We start from the raw sequence: 15,908 nt of genomic DNA, 5'->3' as shown, positions 1-15,908 counted from the left end.
CTCATCGAGCTCCTGATAGCTAAGCAAGAGGCGTCTGCAGAGGCTAATCCACAGCCAGCGGTGGCAGCCGCTCCAGAGACTTTTTATGTGAGACGGGCTGTGCAGCGAGCGCTGCAAAAGATGACTGCTGAGGACGATGTTGAGGCCTACCTAACTGTCTTTGAGCGTGTGGCTGAGCGAGAGAAGCTACCAGCTGCTGAGTGGGCAGAGGTCATTGCGCCCTATTTAACAGGTGAACCTCAAAAGGCCTACTATGACCTCAGTGAGCAGGAGGTCAAGGACTATACTCGGCTAAAAGCAGAGATACTTGCCCGACTAGGAGTTACCGCTGCTGTCCGTGCCCGGAGGGTACGCAACTGGAACTACAGTCTGGACAAATCTGCGAGGTCCCAGATGTATGACCTGATCCATTTGGCAAGAAAGTGGTTGGAGCCAGACACCTCTACTCCTGCACAGATCCTAGAGAGGGTCGTGATGGATCGCTACCTCCGAGCACTGCCTGCTGACCTGCAACGCTGGGTGGGACAAGGTGATCCTAAGAATGCAGACGAACTTGTCAACCTTGTGGAGAGGTTCCAAGCGACTGAGGACTACCTCCGTGATGTTCCTGCAGCTTCTTCACCTCCCCGGAGTGCCAGGTCTGTGCCGTCACCTGGTAAGAGACTTCCATCGATTGGGGGAGTGTGGAGGGGTGCTGATCGAGGGAAAATGGCTCAAGAGGTATCTCAGGGGCAAAAGACTGGCGATGGTCCCGGGTGGCCAAGTGGCCCTAAAAAGGACTCCCTGCCAGGGAGACAAGGCCCTATCAAGTGCTGGAGATGCCATGAGGTGGGACACGTGTCTGCCCATTGCCCCCTTACCTCTGAGCCAATGGAGTGTGACGCTAGCCGGCGTCAGTCGCTATTTGCGGAACCATCTTGTGTTGCAGTTCCTGGACTAGAGACTGAACCGCAAGTCTGCAACATTACCATTAATGACTTCCCTGTTAAGGCGTTGCTGGACTCAGGAAGCCTTGTAACCTTGGTGCATGCCAGCCTGGTGGCTGGGGACTTTGGGTCAAAAAAACACATGAGTGTGGTTTGCATACATGGTGATACAAAAGTTTACCCTATAGTGCTGGCTAAAGTCGGGACTGAACTAGGCTCCGTACAGTATGAAGTGGGTGTGGTTAAAAACCTCATGCATAATGTAATATTGGGACGAGATTTTCCGTTGTTCTGGGCTTTATGGGGAAAAAGAAAAACCCCCGAAAGGAGTGAGAATACCCCTAAGGTTGTTGCATTACCCACTGTAAATGATAAAACTGTGCAGGATGAAAGTGATGCTTTTCCTTTACAGGTCCTGGCTGGAGAGGAGGAGGAAGCTCCTCCCACTGAGCAAAATATACCAGACTTAGAGGTGTCTAGGGTTAATTTTGGGACTGCACAGTTGCAGGACCCCACTCTTAAAAATGCGAGAGAGCAGGTTACTGTTTTGAATGGGGTACCTCAGGAACCAGATGCTGAGAATAAATTTCCACATTTTTCCGTGACTAATGATTTCTTCTATAGAGTCACTAAAATTAATGATGAAATTGTGGAACAGCTTCTGGTCCCTAAGCCGTACCGGCGTCAGGTGCTTGACATGGCACATAACCATGTTCTTGGGGGACACTTGGGGACTGAAAAAACGCGGGAGAGAGTCCTCCAGAGGTTTTATTGGCCTGCAATTTATGATGACATTAAAAAATACTGCGAGTCATGCCCCACATGTCAGCTTAGCGCCCCAGTGTCACATTTTCGTAGTCCTTTGGTGTCGCTCCCCATTATAGAGGTGCCTTTTGAGCGTATTGCCATGGATTTAGTGGGTCCCATTGTAAAATCGGCTAGAGGACACCAGTACATTTTGGTTGTCTTAGACTATGCGACCCGCTATCCTGAGGCTGTGCCCTTAAGAAACACTGCATCTAAAACAATTGCCCGGGAGCTGTTTTATATGTTCTCTAGGACTGGGATCCCCAAAGAAATCCTGACTGACCAAGGTACGCCCTTTATGTCTAAGGTGATGAAGGAGCTATGTAAGCTATTTAAAATCACACCTATACGCACCTCTGTATATCACCCCCAGACAGACGGATTGGTGGAGAGGTTTAATAAAACCCTCAAACATATGTTGAAGAAAGTGGTAGAAAAAGATGGTCGTGATTGGGATCACTTGTTACCTTACCTGATGTTTGCTGTGAGGGAAGTTCCCCAAGCGTCCACAGGGTTCTCTCCCTTTGAGTTGGTCTATGGTCGTCACCCTAGGGGTCTATTAGATATTGCAAAGGAGACATGGGAGAGTGAGTCCACCCCATACAAAAGTGTTATCGAGCATGTAGCACAAATGCAGGACCGTATAGCCACTGTAATGCCCCTAGTAAGGGAACACCTCCAGAGGGCGCAAGAGAGCCAAAGTAGAATTTACAACCGTTCTGCGAGAATCAGGACATTTAACCCAGGTGACAGGGTTCTCATACTAGTTCCCACTATAGAGAGTAAATTCCTAGCGAAGTGGCAAGGTCCCTATGAAATTGTTGAAAAGGTCAGTGAGGTAAACTATAAGGTGCACCAACCAGGTAGAAGGAAGCCTTTCCAAGTTTATCACATAAACTTGATCAAATCCTGGAAAGACAGGGAATCCTTGGTGGCAACAAATCCTGGTAATAATTTGTCACAACCAATCCCTTCGGTCAAGGTTGGTGATACCCTATCAGGGTCACAGAAACAGGAGGCTAAGGAGTTTTTGCAGAAAAACAAAGACAAGTTTTCTGACCTTCCAGGGCGTACACACCTCATCCGTCATCACATTGAAACTGGGCCTAGAAGCAGAGTAAACCTCAAGCCCTATAGGATACCAGAAGCACGCAGAGAGGCAGTGTCTGCTGAGGTGAAACGTATGCTTGACCTAGGAGTGATTGAAGTTTCACAGAGTGAATGGTCCAGTCCGATTGTGCTAATCCCAAAGCCCAATGGAACTTGGAGGTTCTGTAACGATTTCAGAAGGTTGAATGAGATCTCCAAGTTCGATGCTTATCCTATGCCCAGGGTAGATGAGCTGATTGAAAAGATGGGTAATGCCAGGTACATAACCACCCTCGATCTCACAAAGGGCTACTGGCAGATTCCTCTTACTGATGAGGCTAAAGAGAAAACTGCATTCTCCACCCCTGAGGGGTTGTTCCAGTATGTAGTGATGCCATTCGGGTTACATGGAGCACCTGCGACTTTTCAGAGGTTGATGGACTTGATTCTGCGACCACATCGTGATTATTCAGCTGCCTACCTCGATGATGTGGTCATTTTTAGTCCCGATTGGGAAAGTCACCTCTGTAAGGTACAGGTTGTGTTGAATGCCATAAGTGATGCAGGGTTGACCATAAATGCCGAGAAGTGTGCACTAGCCCTAGAAGAGGCCAAGTACCTGGGTTACATTATTGGGAGGGGTTTGATTAAGCCACAGTTAAATAAAATTGAGGCAATACAGAATTGGCCTAGACCCCTGTCAAAGAAACAGGTCAGAGCTTTCCTGGGTATTACGGGCTATTACCGTAGGTTTGTGCCGAACTTTGCCTCAATTGCAGCCCCGCTAACTGACTTGACAAAGGGCGGAAAGTCAGCAATGGTGACGTGGACTCCAGAGGCCGAGAAGGCTTTCCAAAGCCTTAAGTCTTCTCTGTGCCAACAACCTGTGCTAGTTACCCCCGATTTCAGGCGAGAATTTCTGGTCCAGACAGATGCCTCTAACACAGGGTTAGGTGCAGTTCTCTCACAGGTGGTGAATGGTGAGGAGCATCCGGTGATGTACTTGAGTAGGAAGTTAACCCCGGCCGAGAAGAATTATGCTATTGTGGAGCGTGAATGTCTGGCAGTGAAGTGGGCCCTAGAATCCCTGAAGTATTACTTGCTAGGCAGGAAATTCAAGTTAGTGACAGACCATGCCCCCCTAACATGGATGAAACTAAACAAGGAGAAAAATGCAAGGGTGACTAGATGGTTTCTGTCCCTACAAAATTTCAATTTCACTGTGGAACACAGACCAGGGAAATTACAGGCGAATGCTGATGCACTGTCAAGGGTACATTGTCTGTGGGGACAAAATGCTCAGCCCTCCGGTCTGAAAAAGAGGGGGGGGATATGTAGACATCTCACTGGAGAAGTGCTCGAGGGGGTGTACATCTCACCTAGGTTGCTACGTAGTGTGAGATGGTAAGTCCAGGATTGATCTGTTGCTCAGCAGTATTATGCTGCTGAGTTGTTGTTTAATCTTGCCGGGCCTGGATTTACATGGAGTGGCAGGTAGGTTTGGTAGTGGGACTTGCCACTCCCTCCCCTCGATCCAGTTCGGGTTTTGGATCAGGTGAGCTCTGCTCCTAATCAGCCTGTGAAGGTAAAAGCTTTCCAAAGCTTGCAGGTCTGGGCTCTCAGCCAGGAAACAGCCTATGTGGGTTTGGAGGAGCCCTGCATCTTCCTGTCTATGCGGCCGCTGTGTTTACGAGTGTTAGATAGGTGAGACAACCTGTTAGTAAGCGCCCAGACGGGTAGGTCTTTTGTTTGAACTTTTAAAAGCACGGTGTTGCTGTATTTATGTTTGCTGGACTGTTTATGCTAAAAATAAACGCCAAGTTGATCTTTTATACATCTACGTCTGCTGTGAACTGTGTCCTAACACACCATCCCCCGGGAAGATCCCTACAATATATATATATATTTTTTTTTTTTTTTTTTTTTTTTTTAAAGGGGAAGGGGGCCCCATTCACCAGTCTGCTATGGGGCTCAGCCTCTTCTAATTATGCCCCAGTTGGCCTCTACATTTTGCTACTTAGCAAACAAGGCTGTAACTGCAGGATCAGACTACACAGCATTTGTTTGTAGTCTGCAACCATGGCGACAGATAGGAATGTGTTGCAAAGGTGAACCTTTCTATTAAAGGGGTTGTCTAAGATCTGCAGATCAGTCTTAGGAAGACAACTACTTCTATCTCTCGGAGGAGCCCTGGACCCATTACTGGAACTCCAATCCTTAGGGCTTCCAGTCTGGTCGGACCAGAAGTTCTGACATGACTTTAATCGTACATGTGGTGGATGAGCAAATTGCAGGATTCAACAAAGCCTGGGATAACCTAAGCCATCATTTACTTAGTGAACGTAACATCCGCTATTCTGATCCGGCAGGACTGGATGCCGGTGGACTAGAGAGCTGGTGATGGAGCTAGTGGGCCTCCAGAAAGATGACTATATCTGGTCTCCTTTCATTTTGTCTTTTGACAAAAAGCTCCCCATTGCCATCATTTTGGACAACCCCTTTAAGATCAATATTCATTTTACCATAGGGCACAGTAATTAACAGCATGTCATTCTTTTAGATCTAATGATGGATGATACAATGTTGGAGCACTCAGCCAGTCCAACCCAAGGTACTGGCAGACGTGGTGTATTGTCAGAGCACCGTGACTTTGTCGTGTAACTAATTGCTGTCTGGTGTCAGACGTCCACTAAGTCGTGTGTGAAGTCTTGTTCGTTTATCTCATGGCTCACACATTTCATCTTGGTGTTAAAATTCACGAGTATAAGACTCATGGAATTATTTGACATAAAAGAAAGAGTAATGTAATAATCAGCTATAAATAGTGCGTGGGATAGGGCCAATCTGCCAAACTAATAAGTCCAACTAATAGTTGCCAAAAATTGTTCTCACACAGTAGCCACAAGAGGGGCAGTCTTATGATAATGTAGAATTGGTTAGTGCAATTATTGTGGAATTGGTTGCGTCTGTCAGTGTAGACCATGGTAAAGATGTATGTATGACCCAATATCTTGTAATAAAGGCAGTGAGAGAGGTTAAAAATCATGGAAAATGTAGTGTACATAGTAGCAACATAACAAAGGTACAGCACACAACTTGGCAAGAAAAATTCGGATCTGTTCTGTTAATACCTGACTTGCATTAAGCGTATATACTTGAGTATAAGCCGACCCGAGTATAAGCTGAGACCCCTAACTTTACCACCCAAAACTGGGAAACATATTTACTCGAGTATAAGCCGAGGGTGGGAAATGCATTGGTAACAGCCTCCCAGTATATAACCTCCTGTAGTATATAGCCAGCCCTCAGTAGTATATAGCCAGCTAGCACATGCCCCCCCAGTATATAGCCAGCCAGCCCCCTGTAGTATATACCCAGTAGTATATAGCCAGCCGTCCCCATGTAGTATACAGCCATCCCCATGAAGTATACAGCCAGCCATCCCCATGTAGTATATAGCCAGCCCTATGTAGTTTACTACCAGCCCCATGTATTATACAGCCAGCCCGCCGTTTGCCAAGTTAATTAAAAAAAAAACTTACATACTTACCTTCGGGCGGTCCTAATGCCCAGCGCAGCTCCCTGATGCTCCGGTCCCCGGGCTCCTCCTCTTTCTTCTCTTTGCTATAACAGTAGGCAGAGACGCGTCCAAGCGATCTTCCGGCCGGTGCACGCTATGACGTCATCAGCGCCGACACCACCCGATCATAGTGTGTGCCAGCCGGCAGATCGCATGCACACATCTGTGCCGGCTAATACAGCATGGAGAAGAAAGAAGAGGAGTCGTGCCAAGGAACGGGAGCCGCAGCGAGCATCGGAGCACATTAGGTATCGCCATGTCTGAAAATGCCTGATCTATCCAAATATAATAACAGGTTTTCACTGTGTTTAACCCCCCTAACGGAAAATAGCACCTAAAGTTGAAAACATTTTTGCCACTTTTTTGCCATTTGGAAAAATATAAAAAAATTTAATAAAAAGTGATCAAACGGTTGTACAGTCCTAAAAATTACCAACCAATTGGTGAACTTTATTCAGTACCAGTCCATGGACACAACGTTACTGTGTGCATGATCTATGAACCACTAACAATACGGACACTTCTACAGAACATTACTGTCAACCCTTATGGAACGAGAGGATTATATAATAACTTGCAGGGAGTGAAGACCTTGCGCTGCTCAGTAAATAGAAGTTGTGTATTTTCGTTAATCCATCGGGGACTCATAACAGACTAAGGAAAGGGAACAAACCTGTCAATCTAAGAGCTCATAGTGAGCGGCTAATGAACACACTGGGGGTCATTTACTAAGGGCCCGATTCGCATTTTCCCGACGTGTTACCCGAATATTTCCGATTTGCGCCGATTTTCCCTGAATTGCCCCGGGATTTTGGCGCACGCTATCGGATTGTGGCGCATTGGCGCTGGCATGCACGCGACGGAAATCGGGGGACATGACCGAATGAAAACCCGACGGATTCGGAAAAACCACCGTATTAAAAAAAAAAATGTGTTGCGAAAATTGCACTTACCTTCACTCAGCCCGGCTCGGTGTATTCCGATGCTCTTCAGCGCAGCAGCGCCACCCCGGAACGTACTGGAATACACCAAGCGCAGGTAAGTGCAAGCTCCGCAACACATTTTTTGTTTTAAATGCGGCGGTTTTTCCGAATCCGTCGGGTTTTCGTTCGGCCACGCCCCCCCCCCCCCCCCATTTCCGTCGCGTGCATGCCAGCGCCGATGCGCCACAATCCAATCGCGTGCTCCAAAATCCCGGGGGAAATCGACGCAAATCGGAAATATTCGGGTAACACGCCGGGAAAACGCGAATCGGGCCCTTAGTAAATTACCCCCACTATCACCGAGCTGAAGAATAGCCAGGTACCAATATGTATGTAAAGCCAGGAAGCTTAGGACCTACTCGTAGATGAGCATCTATACATCACTCCATCTAGACGCTCTTATAATTCCTTAACCTACACAACCCATTATGTGGTAAATCAGTATCTATGTTCCACTAGACCCGATGTATTTCTGTGCTTTTCATTCTGTTCTCTGCATTCTTCATCTCTTCTTCTCCAAGTTCCTCCATAGGATGTTCGTAAGTTTTTGTGTTTTCGGGGACCAGTCCTCTTGTTGAAGTTTTTTTCTCTGTACTCCACGTTTTTTTGTCATCTGTAAAGTGAACTCTGAATCTGTACCGTGAATTGACTATTTCTCTATGTGTGAGTAGTAGATGACGACTTCTCCTTAGATACCTGGGACAAATTATTATGGAGTGTAGTATTAATCATCCAAAAAATTGGCGCTTTATTTTTTTTGAATAGTAAATGTGAAAAAGTTTGTTACATTTTAATGGTGTATGAAGTTTTGCTGTTTCATCTCTATTATGTTTTACGCATTAGTTATTGGATCTAGAGCATGGCAACTGCAAGTGCATGGGGTGCATGCATGACCGGGAGGAGGCAGATACGGCTAGAGGTCTCACTAATGACTTTTCTATGTTATAAAGGACACAATGCATAGAAGTCCTCATTGAACGTAGTATATATCTGCCTTGTTTATAGAAGCCCAGTGCAAGCCGTACTATTCGGAGTACTCCCACCTGCGCCTGCTCATACATCAAATGTGCACCAGCCACTACCTGGATCTATTTATCACCGGAGTCATTGGACTTAATGTTATCACTATGGCCATGGAGCATTACCAGCAGCCAAAGGTAAGACCCCACTATGTGATCTGTCAGCTCTTCTATCTGTGTCTGTGAGTTTGCAGTCCACTCTTAGCTTCTGGGAGGAGGTGACCTAGTGACCCTCCCTCCCCTCTCCATAGAGCTTCTATCTCACTACTCCCTTCTTATAGGAAGGATAATAAGAACCAAAGTAATGGAATGCACTTCCTTATGATATATACTTCAAAGGGTTTTTTAATAACCTATACAACTGATTTAAAGGGGTTGTTCGGTGACTACAAGTTAGCTCCTATCTACAGGATAGGACATAACTTGTTCATCGCTAGAGGTCTCAGTGATGGGAACCCCATGGATCATGAGAATTGGGTCTGTTTTACCCCCGTCGTTGCCCGAGATGAAGAGAGTAGCCAATTGCGCGTGCGCCAGCTCTATGGAGCTGACCTCTAACCTCTATGGTGCTCTATGGAGACCACCACCGATCAGCAAGTTACCCCCAATCCTGTGGATAGGGGCTAAGTTGTATGTGCCTAGAGAAACCCTTTAAGAAAGGTTTATATAAAAGTGAGTGACCTTCGAAAAGGGTTTTAAATGAAATCTACCGTCAAAGTCAAGTCTGATAAAGCAGGGTCTAGAGATGAGCGGGATCACTTTTTAGGTCCATGGATGGGGTCTATACTGTGCAACCCGATCACACCTGGCTAATCATAGCCATGCTAGTATATAGGGGCGTCAATTTGCCGGATTGGCGACACGGATGCCAGTCTGGCAATAAGTCCGGGTTGCGCAGGACACTACTGGACCACGACTCCAGACCTAAAGTTCAGCTCCGCTCATCTCTACATGGGACACTTACTCATAGATCCGGGCACCGTGACTGTGGTAATCTTCTTATATTTGTTATCCATGGCCTCTTTTCTTCTAAAATCAACTTTTAAAATTATGCTTATGAGACAGGAGGGCTCTGGGGGTGTTACCGCTGTATTTTTGCAGGCTATTACACTTTCTTCCCCTTCTCTCTGCTTGATGTTATCTCACAGAGTGGAAGGGGGAGATGCTACTGCACAATGTAACAGCCCTTGAAGTTACAGCACAGAGGTGCTCTGGTAACCCCCCCTGCAAATATGCCTTCTTACTCATTAGCATATTAATAATAAAAGTTGATTTTAGAAGGAAGGAGGCCATGGATAACCAATATAAGAAGATTACCACAGTCATGGTGCCTGGATCTATGAGTAATGTCCCTGGTTTATCAGGATGGATTCTGATGGTAGATTTCCTTTAAAAAAAAATGTAAAAATATATCTTAAAGGGCTATGGAGAACAAGGGTAATAATTGGAGACTTAAAGACCCTGCATACATTTTTAGATTACACAACTCCAATGGGAAAGAGTCTTAAAACAGACCATTCATTTACAGGGGAAAAAACCTGTATTTTGTCAGACATTGATGCAAAGGACTTGTTTAATGAAACCCTAATGAGAACTGTTGTCTTGCAGGTCCTGGATGAGGCTCTGAAGATCTGTAATTACATTTTCACCTTAATTTTTGTCCTAGAATCAGGGTGCAAAATGATTGCATTTGGATTCCGACGTTTCTTCAAAGACAGGTACAAAATGTTATTCTAAAATAGCCGTTATAATCACATACAGACAATCCCCGGGTCACGTACAAGATAGGTTCTTTGGGTTTGTTCTTAAGTTGAATTTGTATGTAAGTCAGAACTGTATATTTTATAATGGTAGCTCTAGACAAAAAAATTTTTGGATTTTCAAAAAATGTTGCTGTCATGGGAACAAGGATTAGCAATAAAGCTTCATAACAGACTCATTACAGCTGATCATTGCAGCCGGGGACTATAGTAACATCCAGAGAGCTTCACCAGAGGTCACAGGGGGCAGAGGGGTCCAATTGTAACTAGGGGTCATCTGTAAGTCGGATTTCCTTAAGTAGGGGACCGCTTGTATTTTGGTAACTTTGTCAGTGTTAAGTCTTACAGTAGGTCCTTAAGGCACTTTTTGACCTGGATTTTGATCATCATGGCCTACAGCCATGGCCTTTGCTAGATCTTTCTAGTGCAAACTGCTTGCACATGTATTTAAGAAGTGTTTGCGCCACATTTGTGTCACACGTGACCCTTTTGTGACATTTGGCTGCACAAATTTCTGCACTGAAGGGGGCGTTCCGGTGCTCAGTCGGACCGTGCACCACATTTAACATGCAAAATCTGAAGTGTTGCATGCCCCATGTTAAAGGTGCACCAAAAAAAAGTGGTGCACTCTGTTGGGGCATTGCAGAGCGCACCAGAATCGTGAACAATGGGCACCAGAAATCCTGAATCTGGCGCCCCCTGCACACTACACAGGCAACTGCACATAGTACACACTGCACTGTTCTTAGTAAATGTGCCTCAATGTGTGGACAGGATTGCCCTAAATCCCAAACACTACAATGCTACTGTATTACGCTGTAGATTTGCCAAATCCGAACGTACTAAGCTTCCTTTCTAATGAATTAGTGAGAAGAGAGTCTTAAAGCATTAACAATTCTGCAAAGTTAATGTCCATGAGGGTCTCTGAGCACAATCAAGTTGTAATTCCTTAATGGAGGCTTTAACTCAAAGAAAGACTTCTCCTTTTCTGCCTGAGGCTACATTTTAATGGGAATGTCAGTTTGAGCACTGCTGACAACTAGAAATGTGCCAAAGTTATCATACCCGGTAGTTTGTATGTATCTATAAGAACACATTTTTGGCTCAGTTTGCTATAATCCTGTCCACATGGGCCAAAATATGTCCATATGAGCCAAAAATCTTGTACAGCCAATGCCGAGAACGTTTAGAAATCAGGTCCTTCTTGCCCCATATAGAGGTCGCATTAACGCCTGTACAAGCATCATAGATGCTTGTACAGGCAGTTTTACTTCCCATAAAAGTGGTGCTCTTGACATAGTAGATGTGAATTGCTGTATATGGGATTTGGGAGTCTCTCAATCTATAATAAACTACTAGTGGAATATGTAATTTTGCGGCTGTGTTCATGTTTTCATATAAAGACCTGGAAGCTTTCACCTCCGCAGCGATCAGACGGCGCATACACTGCTGCCCCAGGGAGCCATACAATCACAGCTAGAGATCGCTATAATCTACCATATTGCCATGAACCCTCCCCTGACTGTGAGCTAATTTGTGTTTTCTCCCCATTGTACAGCATTAGAGAATATCTCCTGGGTGTAAAAATAAAAATTAACTCATTAAAGAATCATCAAACCCAGAAAACAAGTCAGCGTATGCAAATAAGGCACTAATGCCAAGTTTAAGTAACTTGGAAGGAACAAAAACTCAGGGAAACTCCTAATTTTATGAAAAAGTTCATAATCTTCACATCCTTGTTACGAAAATAATAACATTTTCCAAAACTGAGTGATCACTTTGCATATTAATAGTGTGAAGGAAACCGCGACGTTCCGGACCCCTGGAGGGTAGGTAAGGTCACTCAGTTATCCTTTTACAGACACTCCCAGAACGCACGGACTCTGAGAGGCGCAGGAAGTGATTTAAAGTTGTCCACACAACTTCCGGATATGGCACAACCCTAAATCAAATCCCTGAATGGCTATAAGATCCCTCTCACTAGCCGCAGTGAGACAGAATATTATCAGCCTTATGCTGCCACCAGTTCTCCTTTAATATAAGCCCGGTCCGTAACGGGATTATACAGGGTGAGGAACCAACCCGGTAGCATGTATATAAGCGAGAAACCCGGACGTAAGATTCGTGATCGAGATAAAAGAGCAACACAGATTAGATTTTATATTTAATTGCCTTAAGGGCACACTAGACAATACAGTACACACAATAGATATATACAGTAAACAGAGTACAAATTACACGGGCAGCACTACAAGTCTAAGCAGCTTGGTTAGTTAGTTAGTTACCTTTGTGTGTGGCCTAATGGGGATGGATAGTCCACACTTTTAGATCCTCCCTGCGCTTAGTTGATGTTAGTTTCCCCCAGGGCAAAGACACCGGCCCCTTCAAGGGCGCCCGATTATATCAGGTGTGGACACACCTCTGCCCATCCTAAGGGGGGTCAATGGTCCCTCCTACCTGATATTACATCCAGAGCCCTGGAGAAGCCACAGCTACCCCATGGGAAGGTCCTGGGGTCATGGTTCTGGTATCATTGGATCCGGGTGAATCCCAGGATCGCATTGATACCAAACCTGACCCATTTGCTATGGTCCTATCCAGAGATATTGATATCTCTGGATCTGAGTATCCTAGAGCAATGAACAATGGGTTGTTATGATTTATGGAGAATAACTGATCCAAAAATGTATTTGGTGTTCTGGTGAGACGGACCATAACTTCATAACTGTCTCTATACAACCTGGTGATGTGAAAGTTTTAATGGCTCTTTGTTTGCGACTGGGGAGGCGAGGGGGGGTGAGGCCTGCAGTCGGTTTGTCTGTATAGGTCTTTGAAGCCCGGCCACATGCTGGTTTTGTCAACAAACTGGCTCATTTAGGTTAATTTACTGAGGCTGGGGGATGGGGGGGGGCTTGATGACCAAGACAATACCTGCAGTTTCCTCACAAATAGTATTTAGCATCACTTAAAGGGGGTGTCCAGGATTAGAAAAAGATGTTTTCTTCTAGAAACAGCGCCACCCCGTCCATAAGTTATGTTCGCATCTCATATCGCATCTCATCCCGATGTAGACAAATGGAGCTGAGCTGTAATACCAGTCACAACCCACTAGGTAGGGGTGGAGCTGTTACTAGGGGAAAGCAGTCATCTTTTTCTAATCCTGGACAACCCCTTTAAGGATCTTTGGGGGTACGGTGTCAGGGGAATGCAGAACAGCTCCATTAAAGTGAGTGGGATTGGCTGTAGTTCCTACATTGGCAAGGTAGGCAGAAGAGTGGGGTACTGGCAATGTGTCCCTTACTTTTTAAGCTTGGTAAGGGTCCCAAACAAACTAAAGGAATTTGACACTTGAAAATGGGAACCAGGTTTGGTGACCCTGAACCAACTGCATGCCCTGGACCAACAACCTGGTGATACCAGTCCATTTGGCCATCAGAAGTTTTATTTTGGCATAGTAGACTCTTTGTGGGCATCTCCGGGCACTTGCACCATGTGCACTTAAAGTCTTGAGCATCATTGAATCTGAAGAGACCAACAGATCCATTCCTTACACTGAAAGTTCACTGATTCAGCAGGTGCCATGTAATGTCTCATGGCAATTCAACATCTACTAGCAATTCAGTTCTGAGGACTGAAATAAAATTCTGTAATTTTAATTTTTGGGGACCCTTTGTCTATATTACAGGTGGAATCAACTGGACTTAGCAATTGTTCTTCTTTCAATCATGGGGATCACACTGGAAGAGATTGAAGTCAATGCATCGCTGCCCATTAATCCGACAATTATCCGCATTATGAGAGTTCTGAGGATTGCAAGGGGTAGGTAGCCTACTAATGGAGGTAGATGTGGTGGGGCAATGGTTAAGTTATTTATCTAACTATTGTAGCTATACTGCTCAACCAACCATGTCTACAGGGCTTCGAGATGTTGTAGACCTGAATTTCCCTTTCTATATACCATCGTCTTCTAAATATTCCCACTGGCACACCTACAGCTGGTAACACCCAGTTGCTAATTTATTCGGGAATAACAGAGGATATATGAGGAGAGGACGGCCATGTCAGGAGAGGTTGGACATATCAGGAAAGATCAGCCACTTTAGGAGAGGATGGACTTGTCATTAATGAGCAGCCCCATCAGGAGCGGTTGGACATTTCAGGAGAGGTCGGCCATGTCAGGAGAGGTCAGACAAATTAGGAGAGGTTGGACATATAAGGAGAAGTCCGCCATTGAAGGAGAGGTTGGACATATCAGCAGAGATAGACCATGTGAGGAGAGTTCAGCCATGTTGGGAGAGGTTAGACATATCAGGAGAGGCCCTCCAAATCAAGAAAAGTTGCACATATTACAAGAGGTCAGCCATGTCAGGAGAGGGTAGACATATCAGGAGAGTTCAGCACTGTCAGGAGAGGTTGTATATATCAGAAGAGATCAGTCATGTCAGGAGAGGTTGGACATATCAAGAGAGGTCTGCCATGTCAGGAGAGATCATCCATGTCAGGAGAGGTTGGACATATTAGGAGAGATCGGCCATGTCAAGAGAGTTTAGCCATGTCAGGAGAGGTCCACCATGTCAGGAGAGGTCCACCATGTCAGGAGAGATCAGCCATGTCAGGAGAGGTCCACCATGTCAGGAGAGATTGGCCATGTCAGGAGAGATCAGCCATGTCAGGAACGGTCCACCATTTCAGGAGAGATTGGCCATGTCAGGAGAGGTTGGACTTACAAGAAGAGATTGGTCATATCAAGAGAATTTAGTCATGTCAGGAGAGATCCGCCATGTCAGGAGAGATTGGCCATGTCAGGAGAGATCAGCCATGTCAGGAGAGGTTGGACTTACAAGAAGAGATCGGCCATATCAAGAGAGTTTAGCCATGTCAGGAGAGTTTAGCCATGTCAGGAGAGGTCCACCATGTCAGGAGAGATCGGCCATGTCAGGAAAGATCAGCCATGTCAGGAGAGGTCCACCATGTCAGGAGAAATTGGCCATGTCAGAAGAGATCAGCCATGTCAGGAGAGATCAGCCATGTCAGGAGAGATCAGCCATGTTAGGAGAGGTCCACATGTCAGGAGAGATTGGCCATGTCAGGAGAGATCGGCCATGTCAGGAGAGATCAGCCATGTCAGGAGAGATCAGCCATGTCAGGAGAGATTGGCCATGTCAGGAGAGTTTGGCCATGTCAGGAGTGATCAGCCATATCAGTAGAGTTCAGCCATGTCAGGAAAGGTTGGATATATCAGGAGAGATCAGCCATGTAAGGAGAGGTATGGACATAACAGGAGAGGTCCACCATGTCAGGAGAGATTAGCCATGTCAGGAGAGATCGGCCATGTCAGGAGAGATCGGCCATGTCAGGAGAGATCAGCCATGTCAGGAGAGGTCCACCATGTCAGGAGAGTTTAGTCATGTCAGGAGAGATTGGCCATGTCAGGAGAGATCGGCCATGTCAGGAAAGGTGACAGGTCTCCTCTAGTTGAATGGGTGTATGATAGAGTACCCTAATGTGAAATTTACATCAAGCTAAAAATGTAATGTCAAGTAATAATTTTTCCTTTTTTCTCCAGTTCTGAAGTTACTGAAGATGGCTGTTGGCATGAGGGCTCTGCTGGATACAGTTCTACAAGCCCTTCCTCAGGTATAGAAAAACTGATACATCATCCAATGGTGAAACTCACCGTGTCATATAACTTGTATATACCCAACATATAAAATCCATAAAGGTCGTACTGAACGTCATTGCAC

The 15,908-nt window shown here is 45.6% G+C and overlaps 1 protein-coding gene across 7 annotated transcripts in view; it reads left to right on the top strand.

The window, feature by feature from the left end:
* The window catches only part of CACNA1G (calcium voltage-gated channel subunit alpha1 G), a 205,551-nt gene that overhangs the window by 165,675 nt on the left and 23,968 nt on the right, over positions 1–15,908 (top strand). For 4 of the 7 annotated variants that reach the window (XM_072112368.1, XM_072112369.1, XM_072112364.1 and 1 more), the window contains exons 26-30: positions 5,383–5,433; positions 8,391–8,542; positions 10,013–10,122; positions 13,850–13,983; positions 15,731–15,801. In XM_072112368.1, the coding sequence (XP_071968469.1) occupies positions 5,383–5,433; positions 8,391–8,542; positions 10,013–10,122; positions 13,850–13,983; positions 15,731–15,801 (518 nt within the window). The remainder of the gene's footprint in view (positions 1–5,382; positions 5,434–8,390; positions 8,543–10,012; positions 10,123–13,849; positions 13,984–15,730; positions 15,802–15,908) is intronic. The other 3 variants (XM_072112366.1, XM_072112367.1, XM_072112363.1) reach the window with 1 other exon arrangement.

This window comes from Engystomops pustulosus, chromosome 6 (assembly GCF_040894005.1).
Source record: "Engystomops pustulosus chromosome 6, aEngPut4.maternal, whole genome shotgun sequence".
Lineage (NCBI taxonomy): Eukaryota > Metazoa > Chordata > Amphibia > Anura > Leptodactylidae > Engystomops > Engystomops pustulosus.
The sequence above is the reverse complement of the archived record's forward strand: the minus strand, read 5'-3'. Positions and strand labels throughout refer to the sequence as shown.